At 47.7% G+C, this 18,179-nt stretch overlaps 1 protein-coding gene across 7 annotated transcripts in view; it reads left to right on the top strand.

Moving 5' to 3' along the window:
• The window catches only part of SH3RF3 (SH3 domain containing ring finger 3), a 355,405-nt gene extending 338,747 nt beyond the window's left edge, over positions 1 to 16,658 (top strand). For 6 of the 7 annotated variants that reach the window (XM_015591254.2, XM_015591255.2, XM_015591256.2 and 3 more), the window contains 2 exons: positions 3,220 to 3,554; positions 13,508 to 16,658. In XM_015591254.2, the coding sequence (XP_015446740.1) occupies positions 3,220 to 3,554; positions 13,508 to 13,676 (504 nt within the window). In that variant the 3' untranslated portion in view covers positions 13,677 to 16,658. Of the gene's footprint in view, positions 1 to 3,219; positions 3,555 to 10,463; positions 10,659 to 13,507 lie in introns of all 7 variants that reach the window. The other variant, XR_003046998.1, reaches the window with a different exon arrangement.
• The last annotated feature ends 1,521 nt before the right edge of the window (positions 16,659 to 18,179 follow it).

The raw sequence follows: 18,179 nt of genomic DNA, 5'->3' as shown, positions 1-18,179 counted from the left end.
ATATCTCTTTTTGAATATTAGATTTCCAGATGATTCTTTCAAAATAGGATATGATTTTTATTTCAGGGTGCGTGTGTATATATGTGTGTGTGTGTGTGAACGAGCACGAGTGCATGAACATACGTAGGTTTGTCTTGAAGTAACTCATAAGCTTTTATTCTCTAATGTGATGTTTTGTTTATATACTGAGGGAAGCTCTCAGATCTAGGTGTGTATCTTGAGAGCTGGAACTTCTGGGATGGCCTAGTCATCTGCCTGCCGTTCCCGGTTCTTGCCTGTCCCTCAGTCTTCTGTAGCCTGGTGTGGATGCCGTGCCTGCTACTCTCCTCCGCATGCATCAGCCCCTGCCACTCAAAGCACAGCTGGGGAAGGCAGCCTCGCCTGGGAGCTGGCTGATCAGCTCCGACAGCAGATCAGGGTCGGCGTAGCAGTTTTAAAGCCCTTCTTTAAAACTCATGCACGTCCCCTGGGCTGGGGCACTAAGTAGGTGCTCAATAAACCGCAGTTTCCTTCTTTTATCACCTTCCCACGAAGCTGGTTCCTTCTGTGTGTTTTTACATTACTGTCTGTAATCTTCTGAAATCATGTATCAGGTTGCACAGATAACTATTGAAATTATGTATCAGGTTGCACAGATAACTATTGATCGCTTGCTAAGTTCTGTATCAAAATCACTTCTTTTTGTCTCCATTTCAGACCTGCTGAATCAGAATCTTTGAGGGTAGGGCCCAAAATTTACATTTTATCTAACTCCTTGGTTAGTTCTTTGTACACAAAGTTGGAGAGCCAGGGCCCCTGTGTCCTCCCATGTGTGGTTCCCAAGGCAAGGCAAGGGTTAATGGTGAGACACCAAATCATGGAAATGAAATAGCTTTTATTCATTTAACAAAATTGTGTTCAGGTCCTACGTGTTTTGCAAAAACTTAAAAATAGACAAACACATTATGAAAACAGCAAAATCAGTATTTGTGAGATGCATTAGTAGTTTAAAAAGCAGTCTTATATTTGTCATCTTAACAACTCTGTAAGACAAACAGAAGCCATGGATCTGGGCTTCAGAGCCGGGTTTTCAAATGGCCAGCCTGGGGCCACTCCTGTGCCGCTGGGCCTAGTCAGCCCAGCTCTGTGAGCTGTGGTGGGGGAGGGGGTGGTAGACTGCCCTGGTGTTTAACTGCATAGGGAGCTGAGGAGGGCTTCACAAAGAAGAGTGCATCCCAGCTGGGCTACAGTGCCCCATCACCCATGTGGGGAGAAGACAGAGGATGAGTATACCGTTCTCTGCAGCTGTGTCTCCCTCCTACGGCAGGACCTGGGGAGCATTTTGTTCCTACAGCTCAGATTGTTTGGGGTCTCCACCAAGGCCAAAATGACCAGACCTCGGCCTTTCAAAGGGTCACTGGGATAGAAAGTTGATCCACCTTCTGGAGGGGAGATTTGAGCCACAGCTAGAGACAGCAGAATGCTGATAGGAGAGTTGTATAGGGAAGCAGTGACCATCATTGTCTGCATCTCACTGGCCCCGTGAAAATCCTGAATTTCATCCTGGTTCTAGGAGAAACCTCAGAAAATCCAGCTTTTCTTAACATAAACTTTTAGCCCAGATCAACCCTAAATTGCATCTTCTAAAACCTCTTATTCTCCCATGATGTGGCCCCTAAAATTGACCAGTGAGTCTTTTTCAGCTGCCCTCAAAGGGCCTTTTAGCTGATTCTTACTTGCATCACACAGAACAAGACGACCACCAGGCAAGTGCCTGAACTGTCTACATCCATCCGCCATGAATCCTGTGAGCACTGTGATTGCTAGGACACTGAATTCCACAGCAATTTGTAATAACCAGATGCTTAAGGCATTAGCAGAATATTTTCATGGACAGTTTTCCAGCCATGATAACATTGTTTGCCAAAATCAAATTAAGAATATGATCAGTCATATTTAATCATGGAGAACCGAGACAAGAAAATTATCCATCTCAATTACCTAGCCCTTTCCGAACATACAGCCAAGGCTGGACTTCCCTGCAAACATGCTAAGTGGCCCAGTGGCTCCCTCTTCTCTCAACTCACTGCACACCCCACTGAGGCACGGCTGTGATGCCAGGGCTTTCTGTCCCGCGGAAGTGGCTCATAAACAAGCGCTTGTTGATCGAATCTGTTCTCTGCTCATGAGGCAAAAGGACATCCTTGAAAGAGTCATGAGCTCGCACTCTGGCTGAGCTCACTTCTTCCAGCAATTATTTAGCGCCTGCTGTATCCTAGGCAGCATTCTGGGCACTGGGGATACTGCGATAAACAACCCAGCTCCTGCCCCCAACACATATTCTAGAGGGGAGCCTGCGGGGGAAGGACGAAAAGTGAATTAGGCCTTCCGTGGGGAGAATAAGACGTGGGCAGAAAAAAGCTGGATGGGGCAGCATGCTGGCAGGAAGCCAGGAAGGTGGTGAAGGCCAGGACTTGAGGGTTAGAGGCTCTGTCAGCTGGGCCAAGAGGGTCATGGACCATCAGGTGCTACCCCTCGCACCCATGCTGTGTCCTCCCAACTCCAATGCACTGCCCTTTAAGGTCTCAGGTTAGGAGACAGTTGTCATGAGAAGCCAGACACTCACTGAGCTGCCGGCATTTTCATTAGTGGCAGTCTCAGCAGCACTGGCTTCTTGGGGACAGGGACGTTCTGAGGCAACTTCTAAGCCAGCTGCACGACGCCCCCTACTGGCCAAATTTCTGAGGCTCTCTTAAGTGTGCCCAAGCAAGTCTTTCTCAAGGATTTCGAAACATTACTGAGTTGGGCAAAGTGAACAGACGGTTGCCCTGTGCTCTGAAGTCCACTTAGAAAAACTGGGTGAGGAGAAACCAAATTATATAGACTGCTGGTTCCTCTGTCACAACAAATGAGGTTGCAAAGCTGGGAACATGACCCTGTGATGGCCAGTGGGCATGTTGTCAGGAACAGCCCCTGCAGCATCCTCTCCTGGGAATAGCACCTTCTGGCCAACGCCTAGGGCCTCCTGGGTCTGTCTGGGCGTTTGTGCCAGATTTGGGGAAAAGAAGGAAAACAAAAGGGTTGGAAAAGCTTTCAATCTTAGCTTTGCTTTTGTCCACTAACCAGCTTTACAAAATTGTTTAAAGTTTCCAAAAGGATTATACTCCGCCCCCTCTCGCTAACAACAAAGGCATTTAGAAGCATTAACGCACTGGATTTCAATTTTGTGTTTCTCTCCAGAAAGAGAAGAAGACAGGTCTGCTGAAACTTCTAGCCGGGGCATCCACCAAGAAGAAGTCTCGCTCCCCACCATCCATCTCTCCCACCCACGACCCCCCGGTGGCAGTGGACACCTCACTCCAGGGTGCAGTGGGGCCCGAAGTGTCCTCACTGTCCATCCATGGCCGGGCAGGGTCCTGCCCCATAGAGAGTGAGATGCAAGGGGCGATGGGGATGGAGCCACTGCACAGAAAGGCGGGCTCCTTGGATCTGAACTTCTCCTCATCCCCCTCCAAGCAAGCCCCTCCCTCCATGGCTGCCTTTCGCCCCGAGCCCAAGCCGTTGCCCAGAGAGAGGTAAGGGCAGAGGGTGGACTTGTATTCTCTAGGCCCTTGGTGTGGGTTGGTCTCTGGGGTCTGGAGCCACCTTTGGGATGGAAGCAGGGACAATGAGGGTTTTCTGAGGATTAAATTGACCAGACCTCCCTCACTAGCCACGTCTACTCAGCTCCTGAGCTTGGATCATGAGCATTGGGTAAAACAAGTTTGGGAACAAATGGGAGCATATTTCATGTTCTGAATCCATCTGGTCCCTGAGTTTGGGATTTACAAGAGCTTCATGAGGAAATTTGTCAAAACTGATGGGATACTGGGCCAAAGGGAGACGGTGAGTGCACTGTCCCTTCAACCCTGGAGAAACCCCGGAGCAGGCCTGTGGACTGAGTTCCTGTGGGCCTGTGGGCCTGTGGGCCTGTGGGCCTGCCCAGGAAGCAGCTCCTCTTTCGTTCTTTTTTTTAAAAATTATTTTGTACTTCTTAATTACAATTGATATATACAATATTATATTAGTTTCCGGTGTACACATAGTAATTAGACATTTATGTAACTGACAATGTAATCATCTCAGTAAATCTAGTGCCCATCTGACACTATACATAGTTATTACAATATTATTGGCTATACTCCCTAAGCTGTACTTTATATCCTGCAACTATTTTGTTATTACCAATTTGTACTTCTTACTCCCTCCCCTCGCCCATCCCACCAACACCCCTCCCATATGGCAACCATACGAAATGTTCTCTGTATATATAAGTTTGTTCCTGTTTTGTTTGTCTGTTTGTTTGGTTAGATTCCACATATAAGTGAAATCTTATGGTCTTTGTCTTTCTCTGGCTGACTTATTTCACTTAGCATGATACTCTCTAGGTCCATCCATGTTGTCACAGATGGCAAGATTTCATTCTATTTTTATGGCTGAGTAATATTCCATCTTGTGTATGTGTATATATATGTGTGTGTGTGTATATATAATTCTTTTTATGGTTGAGTAATATTCCATTGTGTATATATATATACCAAAATTTCTTTATCCATTTATCCATCAATGGACACCTAGGTCACTTTCTTATCTTGGCTATTGTAAATAATGCTGCAATGAACATAAAGATGCATATGTCTTTTTGAATTTGTGTTCTGGGTTTCTTTGGATAAATACCCTGAATTAGAATTACTGAGTCCTTCTCTGCCTCTTGTTATAGAGCCTTTGCTTTAAAGTCTATTTTGTCTGGTATAAGTATTGCTACCCCAGCTTTTTTTTATTTTCGTTTTCATGAAATAACTTTTTCTATCTCTTTACATTCAGTCTGTATGTATCTTTTGACCTGAAGAGAGTCTCTTATAGGCAACATATGTAAGGGTCTTGTTTTCTTATACATTCACCCACCATATGTCTTTTGATCAGAGCACTTAATCCATTTACATTTAAACTAATTGTTGACAGATATGTAGCTATTGCCATTTTATCATTCACATTTTTATCTTTTTTGTTTTCTTCTTCTTAAAGAAGTTCCTTTAACATTTCTTGTAATACTGGTTTAGTGGCGATGGACTCCCTTACCTTTTTCTTGTCTGGGAAGCCCTTTATATGTCCTTCTATTATAAATGATAGTTTTGCTGGGTAAAGTAATCTTAGTGGTAGGTCCTTGCTTTTCATCACTTTGAATATTTTGTGCCAGCCCCTTCTGGCCTGCATAGCTTCTGTTGAGAAATCAGCTGACAATCTTATAGGAGCTCCCTTGCAAGTAACTAAGTGCTTTTCTTTTGCCGATTTTAAGATTCTCTCTTTGTCTTTAAAATTTAGCATTTTAATTATGATGTGTCTTGTTTTGGGCCTCTTGAATTTATTTTGTTTGAGACTCTCTGGGCTTCCTGGGCTTTTATGTCCATTTCCTTCCACCAGGTTAGGGAAATTTTCCATCATTATTTTTCCATATAGGTTTTCAATTCCTTGCTGTCTCTCTTGACGTTCTGGTACCCTTATGTTAATATGCTTGATGTTGTCCCAGAGACCCCTTTAAATATTCTCATTTGGCGGGGGGGATTCTTTATTCTTTTCACTGTTCTGATTGTGTGTTTTCTGTTACCTTCTCGTCCAAATCATTGATTCGATCCTCTGCTTCATCTAATCTACTATTGATTCCCTCTAACACATACTTCGTTTCAGTTACTGTAGTCTTCATTTCTGACTGGTTCTTTTTCTATTTCAATGTCTATTTTTTATGTTTACTATCTCTTTGTTGAAGTTCTCACTGAGATCACTGAGCATCCTTATAACCAGTATTTTGAACTCTGCATCTGGTAAATTGATCGCTTCCATTTTGTTTAGTTCTTTTCCTGGAACTTTGTTCTGTTCTTTCATTTGAGACCTGTTTCTTTGCTTCCCCATTTTGGCTGCCTCCCTGTGTTTGTTTCTATGTATTAGGTAGGACTGCTATGTCTCCCAGTCTTGGTAGAGTGGCCGTACATAGCAGGTGTCTTGTGGGGCCCAATGGCGCAGTCTCCCTGGTCACCTGAGCTGGGTACTCCAGGTGTCGCTTGTGTGGATTGTGTGTGCTCTCCTGTTGTAGTTGAGCTTTGATTGCTATTGGCACATCAGTAGGATTGCTCCTCAGGCTGATGGATTGTTGTGCAGGGGTTGACGCTATAGAGCAGAATTCACTTTAGCTGGTCTCTAGTGCCTGCTGAGTCTGCTCTTTGGGTGTGTCATTTGTGAAGGTGATTGAGTGGTGCTCTATTGTGGTATGATGGTCTTAGGGCCTCTTGAGAGGGACTCTGGTGTAGGCCAAGGTCAGCCGCTGCCTGCACTTTGCCCAGGGCCACTTGGTATGAGCTACCAAGTAATACGTAGATGGTTGCCACTTGTGTTGGGCTTGGAGGTGCCTGGAAGAGATTAGCTACTAACTGAGTCCAGCTGCCTCTAGTGCCAGCCTTAGGGCTGCTTAGCAAGAGATACGGGGCATGCTTACACCAGATGCTGCTTGCTTGGGGTTTGTGATCCTTTGAGAGATTTTAAGAAAGTCTGCAGCATCAGCTAAGACAGGTCACTTTATGAAAGAGCCACTGGAATTGGCTTGGATGAGCTTGCAAGTTGGGTGGGGTGGGATCTCAGAAAAGCACCAGGGTGGAGCTAATGGTGTTAGCCGGGTTGATGGAGACTCAGATATGGTGCCCACCTGGGCATGCAGGCTGGGTCGAGGAGGGCTTAACAAAGAAACAATGGCTTCTGCCAGCCCTTCTGTTTGGAAGAAGACTGCCTCTCCAGCCCTCACCCTGAAGCCAGATAATTCAGTTCCTCTCTGTATGTTTCTGGCACCTTTTGAGCTAATGCCTCAGTGCTGGAGCTCAAAGCGAATGAGCCTGTCAATAAGTAAGTTCATGCGTGAGTTCTTTAAGAGGAACATCTTGGACTTCTGCAGCCCTCTGTCTCATTCAGCCACAATCTCTGCTGATTTTCACAGCCAGAAGTTATGAGATTTCTCTTCATGGCACTAGAATCTTGTGCTGGGGCATCTGGTATGGGGCTGGACCCCTTGCTCCTCAGGGGTTTGCCAACCCTTGGTCTGAATGATGGGCTTTAGAGATGAGTTAATGGGGTAGCACTGAGTCCTGGGCCAATGGGGACAAATCTCGTCAGGCAGTGGTGGGCCAGCAGTTATTGACTTCTGATAAATAATTAAAGTGTAAGTCTGTCTTTACACCTGCTTTTAGAGTAACAGCTAGGATTTATTCAGTGTTCTATTCAGAACACTGAACAATTCCAGCCATAAACATCCAGGGCAGCTATACTGTGCATACAGTTTAGCATCTGCCAGCATCTCGATTAATCCTCCCAAGAAGCCCATGAATTAAGTATCCCCATTTTAGAGATGAGAAAACTGAGGTTTAGTAAAAGGTTAATTAACTTGCTCAACATCACACAGCTAATTAGCAGCAAAGCCAAGGATTGACCTGAGGGCTTTCCAACCACAGAGCCTTGCTCTGAACCACACTGCTTCGTGTAGTGCACGGTCAGTGGCCATCCAGTGTACTCACCTGGCCCACAGGGCGATTGGAAGGTATCTTCAGCTTGTAAACAGTACGGAGCATATCACAGGGTATCAGCATCTGGTTCTGGGTCCTGTACAATTGAGCACCATCCCATTGTCTGTCCCAGGTACACCTGCAATCCTGACTCACTCACAGTGGGACCTATTCCAGTGAAGTGCCTTCCCTACAGCAAGTCCCCAGGCCCCTTAGAAGACTGGATTCACACACCACACGTCACACAAACAGCACACAAACACACAATACACAGCACAAACATGTGCCACAGAAACCACACATTACACAGACAACACACAAACACATACTACACAAACACATATCACAAATACAAACACCACATACCACACAAACACACACAAACCCTACATCAACACACACACACCACAAAAATACCACATACCACATAAACACACATACTACACAAACATGCCACAATTATAAACCACGCAAATGTATACACCACACAAATGCACACCACACACACACAGGCACATGCACAGCACACACCAGACACAAACACACACACCACACATACCAGATTGCCCCCTCACCCCAGCCCCCAACACTTCTCTTCCCAAAGGAACCTCCGCTAACTTCAGGCAGCTCTTCCATGTCAGAACCTTCTTCCTTCTGCAGGACCGACCCCTGGCTGCATGTGATTTCTGAATGTGGGTCCTGGTCCCTCCTCCCTGGATCACAAAGCTGGTGGCTCCTGAGAATGACAGACTTCTAGATATTTCAAAGCTGCTCTCATGTTTCCCCCAGGTTTCTGTTCTTCTCCAGATGCCTCAAACTCCAGACTCCTCAAAAGAGGTCTTAAAACCTTGTTCTAAAAAATCATGGAAGTCTGTGATTAACTAAAAAGTTCAAGGAATTCTTCCCATTCTCTGAGTGTTCTGATTGATCAGGGTTATTGTGCCCAGAGACTCTTGACCTCCTGCTTATTCCCAGCACTCGGCACAGCTCATCAGTGACAAGAGCTTTCAAAGTGCAGCCTGAACCAGAACTGTTGCCTGAGGAGCCCTGGAATGTTGTCCCTCCTCTCTCTCTGAGAGCCCAGAGGCTGCTCGTCCTGAGGAGGAGCCCCCGCAGGAGCTGAGGGTGTGAAAATGGAGTTGCTTGCTCTTCAGGCTGAGGCAGCCCCAGAAAGCACTTGGACTCAGGCCCTGCAGGCTTGTGAATAAAACTTACTTGCAGCTGGAAGGGAGTAGCTGTGACAAGAATCCCTGCCATAGAGGTCCTGTGCATTCACTCACATGCCAAATATCTGTAGGGTGCCTGTTGCGCGCAAGGCCGCTCTATGATTACGAAGGTGGGAAATGGGGGAAAGGTAGGCCAGAGCTCAGACTCAAGGTTGCCACCACTAATGGGCTGAGGACACGGTGCTCTCTATCACCTGGCGCCCGCCGGGCTCCGGGTGCGGCTGGGTGTTTCCTCTGTACTAATTCCTTCAGGCCTAACCATCTCTCTTCTGAGGATTTGGGAAGAGAACAGGAGCTGCTCTCCTGACTGCTCTCAGAGGACAGAAGTTTAGTTTGAAGGGCACTGTAGAGTAGGGCCACCCAGGGACACAAACCATGGAAACCTCCCCCAGGCCAGGGTCCGCTCGGCCTGCAGTCAGCTAGCTGGAGGCAGACGAAACTCGCAGGAGACCTATAGGAGCTAAGCCCAGGGGCCTGATGTGTTAACCAGAGGGCCAATTCCTAACCCTTCCTAGGGTACCTAACCTTCGGGCTATCTGGACATACTCGTGCCCTGTGGACAGTGTGCACAGGGAGCCACATATCTGGAAGTTGCCTGCGGAACTTATAATAGGGGTGTAGTTATTTGTCAGTCTATTGCCTTGTCTCCCCAGAAAGGAGATGCTGATTCTGGACAGGTCTGGGTGAGTTCTCGGGCAGCCGCCCCACCACCCTCATCCTCTGGATGCTTGCCTCCTGGCTCTCTTGTACCCTGGCAATATTTCAGAGTGACTTTGAGCAATAGGCACTGTTGCCGCATATCAGCATTTCACTCCAAATAAGAGTTTTTGTTTTTGAGTCCCAGTTCTCCCATATATAATAATACCTGCTTAGTTTAATACCTGAAAATTATGAGTACGTAAACAACAAGAACAATAATAATATATGAAATTACATTGATAATACCGTTATATCATATGACATATGTGATAAAGATCCTTCCAGTGGCATCTGGACACCCTCCCCACTTTTGATTGCCACGGTCTTTTTCCCATATGTTCACACATGCATCTAGTCATCCTCACTTCTTGCTGTCATGTAAGTTCTTTGGCTTTGTTAGGATTTAAAAGATTTTGCTTTGATCTATTATGTGTCGTGGTAGACAGACTAATATCTCCCAAAGATGTTTATGCCCTAATTCCCCCAAACTGTGACTATGTTGCCTTACATAACCAAGGGTAAAGTTGCAGATAAAGTAAAAATTTGCTAACCAGCTGACTAAAATAGATTATCCCAGATTATCCGCTCAAACCCAATATGACCATAATAAGTCCTTACAAGTGGAAGAGGAGGGCAAATGAGTAGGCAGAGTGATATGATAGGAGGACTGAACCCTCCCGTACTGTCCTTTAAAACAGAGGAAGAGGCCTCCAGCCCAGGAATTCGGTCAGCTTCTAGGAGCTGGAAAAGGCAAGGGGACACGGTCTCCCCTGGAGCCTCCAGAAGGAGTGCGGACCTTGAATTTAGCCCTGTGAGACTATGCTGGATGTCTAACCTAAAGAATTATAAAATAAGAAATTTGTGTTTTATTATGCCACTACGTTTGCTGAAATTTGTTATAGTGGCAATGGGCAACTAATACATGTGTTGATATTAGAGTGTAGTGTCCAGGGTATAGACATATTCTTATCATTTCTAGCAGGACACTGCTCTGTGATAACCACATCCCACCAACTCGAAGACCACTCGTCCTCAACAGTGCTGAAGCAAGTTCTCTGAAAAGCCCACCACATGGAGGGTCCCCTTCTTACTGCTGTTGTCAGGGAGGGGAGTAGATGACACGGGAGGAGGATACTCCAAACCTCACACATAAGGCTTATTGCAATATGCAGTGGTAAGAATTCATTCTGATTTTGAGCCTTTTGATTCCCTGAGTCTTATGTCTGAAAATTAGCTGTTGTTGACATAACCTTAACTCAGCACAGGACAATCTCTCATTGATTTACGACACCATGATTGTGACACAAGAGAAGCTGCCATCCTCAACTGTTCCTTTGGCCTTTTGTGTCTATAACAGGAAGCGTCAGTTACTTTTATGCAGTGAAAAAATAGCTCAGTCTTGGGCTAAATGCTTGTCTCATATGTATTCAGCCCACATCATTCATCTGGGCTCATTAAATCATTTAATTGCTCAGAAGCACCAAATTACTTTTTCTTCCCTAACAAATTACATTTTTAAATTTGCTTATTTGTTTCACATCTGGCATTTGAGGCAAAAACCAAAACTCATGTTCAGAGTCTGAGAAATCATCTCACTCTTTTGCTTTTTTTTCTTCTCCTTGGGGAATTGAGAGAAGGAGGCCAGTGTTTGGAAAGGAGGTGAAGCATATGGCAGAAGGCCACAGGGAGGCCTGGGGCTGGTCTTGGTAGTCGCACATGCAGCCTGAGTGCCGAAGGCCTGGGAACGGTGCAGTCTGTGTGCGGTGCTGGCTGATCTCACAGGCCATTGCTACATCCTGGAGGCCTCCCTGCAGCCATCTGTCCTCCTGCAGGGAGTGGCCTTACAGGCAGCTGTTTGTGTCCACTGGGCCGGGAGGAGGGCAGGACCTACACTCTCCTTCCTCTCCATCCCCACACTCAAAGCCAGCGTCTGGCTCCCAGGGACAGCAGTGGAAACTGGCCCAATTGTCCTACACCTGCAGCCATTCCAAGGCACTTAGAGTGCCCAGCTGGCCCTGCTCCCTCAGCAGGAGGAACTCTGCATGCCTGCCAAGTTAGCCCCAAGAGCCACCTTTCTCTCTACACCCCCACCTCTCACCTGCCCGGAACAAGATGGGGCTGTGTGCCCCAGAGGCTGTAAGCTCTCCAAGCCTGGGCTTGGGTCTTCTCTACCTGTGCATCATCCTCGAGCCCCAGCACCAACTCTACCTGCCCCAAACCACAGCTTCTCTGTTCCAACCCAGACAGGCCAGTGCCCCAGGTCCCATGAGCAGGTGGGGCTGAGGAAAAATAAAGTCTCCTCAGTGTTTTTATTCAGCATTTTCTCAGAATCAGTGTGTAAACATGCACCCGAGAATTTACTGAAAACCCACAATTCCTGGTCCTTTTCCTCTAGCATCTCAGCAGGTAGGTCCAGGATGGAGCCCAGGAATCTGAGCCAGGATCCTGAAGTCTATGGTTCACATTTTCAGAAATGCTTACTTGGGGCAAGTGCAGTAACCTGGGAGGTACCCATGGGGACACCCATGTCGAGGTCGCTGGGAGAATGTGGCCTAGAGGGACTGAATGCATGCTCTCCCAGGCAGCCCGGACTTGGCCCTCAGGACATTGCCTGGTCAGCCAGGGAACGATTATTGAGTACCTTGGCCTGGCCAGGCCAACCCCACCCAGCCCTCCTCAGCCTAATGTATCTGTAGCAACTTTCAGCCACACCCTGCTCACCACCAAACCTGTCCACACTTAGTACTGTCTTTGTCCTGGAGCCCCCAACTCCTGTGCTCTGTAGGGTGGGCGGACTCCTCTCAGCACTTCCTGCACAATCGTCACCAGCTGTGCTGGTTGAGGGCGCAGGGCCCAGTCAGGTGTCAGAGCGCACGTGCCCGTGAGTTCCCTGAGGGGCTGGGGAAGGCACGGTTGGCTGGAGTGGTGGGGACGAGGCAATTCCTGTCAGGCTGGGGGCTGTGAGGGATACGGGCCACGAGGGCACGCACTGGTTTGCTCTTGGTGGTGTTTCAGAAGAAGGCTGGTCCTCAGAGTACAGCTCTTTTTAGTCTTAGCCCTCCTTCTCTGAGGCATAACAAACAGGTATGGGGTGGGGGGGCGTGTGTCAGGCCTGCCCTGTGCTGACCCTAGAGCTCTTGGCCAGATGCCGGAGAAGGTCAGACCCTTGTCTCAGATCCAGGGAGCTGTAAGGGGGTTCTCGGGGCATGGGGAAGGGGAATTGTCTGTGCTTGATCTGGTCCAAGCTCAGACCCATCGCTCCCGCTCTAGGTGCTGGCAGGTCACAGTTGCCACTTGGACTATATGTCATGTTGGTCTGAAAACAGGAACTGGACAGAGGCCTCTGAGGCCTCAGGGAAGAGCCCAGGTTTTACAAGAATGAGATGTGTGAAAAATTAGGCCTCGTTTATGGTGTGGCCTCAGCCAGTTTAGGTGCTGAGGCCATAACATCTTATGATTTTTGAATGACCATTTTACCAACACAATGCATGTGAGGCAACAGCTTAAAAGTTGTCCTCTGCCCACCTGCTCTTTAGACGGAGAAACTGACACTCGGGAGGTGAGCACGCTAGCCTCACCTGTGCCAGGATGGGACAGAACCGAGGTCACTGCCCTTACCAAACACGTGCCCCAGGGCTAAAGCGGCCGCCACCGCCCCCCTCCGTTCCATCCCTGGGGAGGCCACAGTCTGAGACAGGCTAAAGGGAGGAGGTGACGTGGAGGGGCAGCATCTCTGGCAGAAACATTCCGGCTGCATAGATCGGAATCTAAAAGATGCCACACGGAAACATTATTTTAGATTTTTAATAAAAATTTTTATGAAAAATTTTTAAAGTTTTGGAAAAAGTAAAATTCAAGATAAGTAGAAATTTTTTTTAAAGTGGGAAAAGTAGCCCCAAATTACAACAATTTACACCAGAGGGAAAAAAGAAAAGAAAAGCAAGATCTTGCCAGCAGACCCTGGGCCATCCTCCAGTCTGCCTGGGTCTGGCTCACCCACTGTGGTGTCTGTTTCCCCACCAGGTATCGTGTGGTGGTCTCTTACCCACCCCAGAGTGAGGCGGAAATCGAGCTGAAGGAAGGTGACATTGTCTTTGTGCACAAGAAGCGTGAGGACGGCTGGTACAAGGGGACCCTGCAGAGGAACGGCCGCACGGGCCTCTTCCCGGGCAGCTTCGTCGAGAACTTCTGAGGACGCGCTCTCCACCCCCAGCACACCAGGGAGGAAGGCCTCCTGGGAAGCCCCAAGGTGCAAGGAAAGAGCCATGACACCCGAGGGTCTCAGGTCCCTTCCAGAGCCCCTGGTAGGAGACACCACAACCTGGGGTGGGGGCCCCGGGGTATAGCGGTCATGCCTTCACCCACAAGTCACACTCTGGGGTTGTTCTCCAACGAGATGCCTATTCCCCCTTTGTGAACTGTAAAGAAATATCTTTGAAAAGAGAGGAAGGTGCTGATGCGGGTCGATTTGCTGCTGTGACTTGCTGCCGAGCTGCAGCATTCGTGTCTGCCACCTGTGCGAGGCTGGGATTTGCAGAAGGGCTGCGGGGACTGGGTGGGCGGGTGCAGGGCCCAGAGCATTTGCAGAATATCTTTGCGGGCTGTCTGGGCTGCACATAGGGGTCCGAATTGCTCCATCACCTCTATATACCTCAGTCACCTGCCACCTGGCCACTCAGCAAGGATGTTCCTGGCCCAGGGGACTTCACTGGGGCGCAGGCACCTGTTGGGACTCGGGCAGCTCCCGCTTGGCTTTGTCTCCTGCCAGTATTACGAGCAACACTTTTTGTTTGCCACCACTGTCCCTCTGCATCGCTTCCTTCTTACATCTTTTTAATGGAAAGCTGTTAGACTTTATATATTTCTAATAGGTCATGCATTGCCTATTTTTCATACATCTGGTGCTGCCTTTTGTAATGACTTGGTTGAGCTTGAAAGAAAAAATATCCGAGGAGACATCAAATGGGCAAAATTTTTATATTTACCTTGTGAATTTAGGAGAACTCTGGAAAGCCCTCGTCCTCAACATCACAATGTTGGCTGCTGCTCCACAGGATAAGGGGGAATCCATATTTAGGGGGTTGAAGGGAGATTGGGAAAAGCCAATTTCTTAAAACCCTTACCGAAGCCCCAAGCTTTGTCTAGGCAGTGATAATTATTATTCAAAAACCGGAAACATTTTGAGGAAAGGTCAGTATAGTTGCCTTTTTTTGTGGCGATGAAAAGGACAAGAAGGTGGACTCCAGCCTTAAAAGGTGAGGAATTCCCCTTTTACTGCTTTAGAGAGAATAACTACAGTCATATTTAGCTTAATCGAAATATAATTTCTCACTATTGCAATGTGCAGTTCTTACCACACTTCAGTTGTAAACCTTCACAGTTTACAAAACCTTGTGAAGGTTTTGCCTTTTTAAAAAAAGAAATAAATAACTGTGCCCCATCAGACAGTGTAAACCTTGATCTAGAGCCTCGAAGCACAATGAGGGCGATGGGAGTGAGCCCTCTCTGCAGACTCGGAGGGTCCAGGGATCTGGGACAGAGAGAGGAAGGAAGAAGGGGCAGCTCTGATCTTGGGACCTTCCCCCAGGTGAGGTCCTGGAATCGGCTCATGAGTCCAACAGCTCACTTCCACAGACACTGCCTGCAGAAGCCCTGTCACGAGGCAGTCTTGTTCTCAAGGGATTCGCATCTGTTCAAAGTAACAATTTGTAAACCCTCTTTCTATATATTTTTACAAAACCACTCAGGTTTAAATTAGGCTAAATAAATTAGCCTTCGGTAACATAAGATCTCCCTGATTTTGAGGGATGAAACGAAATCCAGAAACCCATTCCTTCTCCTGGCGTGATGCCCTTGAAATACAAACACTTATTTTCAGAGTTCCTATTTTGGGATGTGACTTGGCTACTTGTTACTGCCAGGTGGCTACCGCGCTGGTGGGATCATGCCTAGAGAAAGGCTCATTTCCTCATTCCAGATGATAATAGATTTAATAGACTTGAGAAATTTTTTTGACTCAAAGGAAAAAAAAATAGAGTTTAAACACAGAGAACCCTGTGCAAGGAGGTAATGACAGCCAGCCAGAGGGTATCCATTTGCCATCAGTTGCCTTCCATGCACAGAAACGTGTGTGTGTTTAAAATCATATTACCAAAAACGTGCATGGATTAACACATTGAGTGAGACATGTGTTCTCACTGAAACCAGAACTAACTCAAATCCCCAGATAATAAGGAAACTTTTTTTAAAAACAAAGGCAGTTACCAAGTTACAGAATAGACTAACTTGGACTTTCTTTCCTGTCCAGGCCACCACCACTGTGATGCTCATGGTAGGTAGGAATTGCTGAACAGCCCAGTGACTGTGAGTGAAGTGGCAGCCCTCCAGGGCCCAGCACCCCTCACAGCAGAGCAGAGACAAGCATACAGTGTTTCTGCAAGGCGTCAGCTGGCCCCTGTCTTAGCAGAGTCAGGGGCAGCTATTGGTACTGCCTTGGGAGGGAAAGCGATGCCAGAGGCCCCGCCAGCAGGCATCCTCTCAGGAGCAAAAGCCGGGTACCTGGAGGGCAGGGAGGTGCACGACGGGCCATGCTTTGGGCTGCCTGTTTTCAAACACATTCAGTCTGACCCATCAGCCTTCACCACCATTTAACCCGCAGACAAGAGCAGGAGCAGAATTAGACCCTTCCTTTGGGCCACCTCGCCTCAAAGGACACATTCATTTTGGTTACTGAGGTGAAACAACACCTGATCTGAAACCCTCACATTCCATCCTGGCCCAGGGACTTACACATCTTGGGTGTGCAACGACATTTGGCAGGCAAGATGACTTGCTTTGAGGAGCACAGTAGAGTCCCTAACTACCACTGAGTGAGGTCAGTGGACACTGAGGTAATGGGGACATCTGAGCCACAGAAGACCATGGGAGGGAAGTGGGGAGACAGAGCCAGGCAAGAGCTTCCCTGACTCCAGTGCCCCAAATAAACTCAGCGGTCTGGCTGGGAATTTCCTTGTACTTTGCACAGTTCACACACACATGCACACACACATGCATACACACAAACCAATGTTTTTGTTATACACAAATGTCAGTATGTGATTTTGGAAGAATTGACAGTGATGACAAACCGATGCCTGTGTTTCCAAGTCTTTAAATAAAAATGAACATGGAGAGATCTCGTGTCTGGGCGGTGGGAGCAGTGAGGGTGGGGCGGGGGCTGAGAGGGCCTGAGTGGAAGCACCCAGCTTGGTAGGAGCAGAACTGGACAGGTGCCACCCCATGTCCCTGCTGGCCAGCCGCCTGCCACCTCAGAGTGCTTTCTTGTGGGGGACACGGGGTCTGGGTCATGGTGTGGGCTGCCAAGAAGACTGGGGATGTCAGACAGCCTACCAAAGTTCCACTGGCTGGGCAGTAGGAATCAAGCCACAAGCCGACCAGGCACAGAAGACCCCTAGCTCCCTCCAGGGGCTCATTTGCCTAGAAGTCTTGCTTAGTTGACATTCTGCAGGTGACTCACCTTTCATGTGAGAAAGCTTTTCATGTTAGTAGTCATTCAAGTTCCTGGCAATAAGGAGTGCCTGGTATTGACTTCCCAGACCAGCACACTCATGGCCCTGCCCTTGTCTGTCAGGCCCTTGGGGTGCCTGAGCAATTCTCTGGAGCACAGGATGGAGGGTGCCTCAAATCTACCAACAGGAGGGACTTTCAGAGACTGCCAACCTCCAAAAGGTTGGGCCTATCCCAAGTCATCCAGACAGGCTAACACCTGGCAGAGGGCTGCCCTGGCAGCCTAACACTTGACAGGTGAATCCTGAAATAAGCTTTCACTACCTTCTTAGCCAACACGCATGACTGTATTCTTTGACTGTCATATATATACTCGAGCTGGAAAGAAGCTTAGCAAAGAAAATTTTACTCTTCTGTAAAAATTAAACGAACTTGTACAAGATGAGATAACATATCCCGGGTTATGGGTGGGGAGGATAGTGAGTGAGGAAGCATATACATGCTCACCTATCTATCCCAATAAAGCTGGTGAAAGATACTCTTATCCTCATTTGCTACATGAGCAATCAAGATTAGAAGAGATTAAATTAATTGCTCCAGATCACATAGCTCATGGAACTCAAATTCAAGTCTACTTCTCCATCTCCAAAAGCTGCGGACTAAAACTATGCCCTCTACGGAAATAATATGTCAAGCACGAGAGAGTAGGGAGAGCAGGGCAGAGGACATGTAAGTAGTATCCTTCACAGTCTGTCAGGAAAGAATGCCTGGCAGGCCAGTGCAGCAAGTCTGACCGGTGGGGATAGCCTAACTCTAGAGATGGACATGGCAACCCCTCAGGGCTTGGCGCCATTTACATTCAAATCCCAAAACAGACTCCCCATGTTCTGAATCCATGTTAACTAAATAAACAGGACCAACTTCCCTTTGCTGGCTTAATGCCCACAGGGAGAAGAGCATGACAATTGGTGCTACTAACCGCTCGGCCTGCATTTCTCATCCACCAGGGCACTGGGGCTCTGGTTGAGGCCTCAGTCCCTGTGGATTTTGTAAGCAGGAGTTGCATCTCTGTCTCTTACCGACACTGACAGTTGGCATATTTGCAATGAGGGATCACCAGGTCTTCTTTGCCAGGGAAGAAGCTCCATGGGCCTGCCCTTCATTTAAACTTCCCCACAAATAGCCACGC

Source organism: Pteropus alecto, unplaced genomic scaffold (genome assembly GCF_000325575.1).
Source record: "Pteropus alecto unplaced genomic scaffold, ASM32557v1 scaffold55, whole genome shotgun sequence".
Lineage (NCBI taxonomy): Eukaryota > Metazoa > Chordata > Mammalia > Chiroptera > Pteropodidae > Pteropus > Pteropus alecto.
Note: the sequence above shows the minus strand (reverse complement) of the source record. Positions and strands in the feature narration are given on the sequence as shown.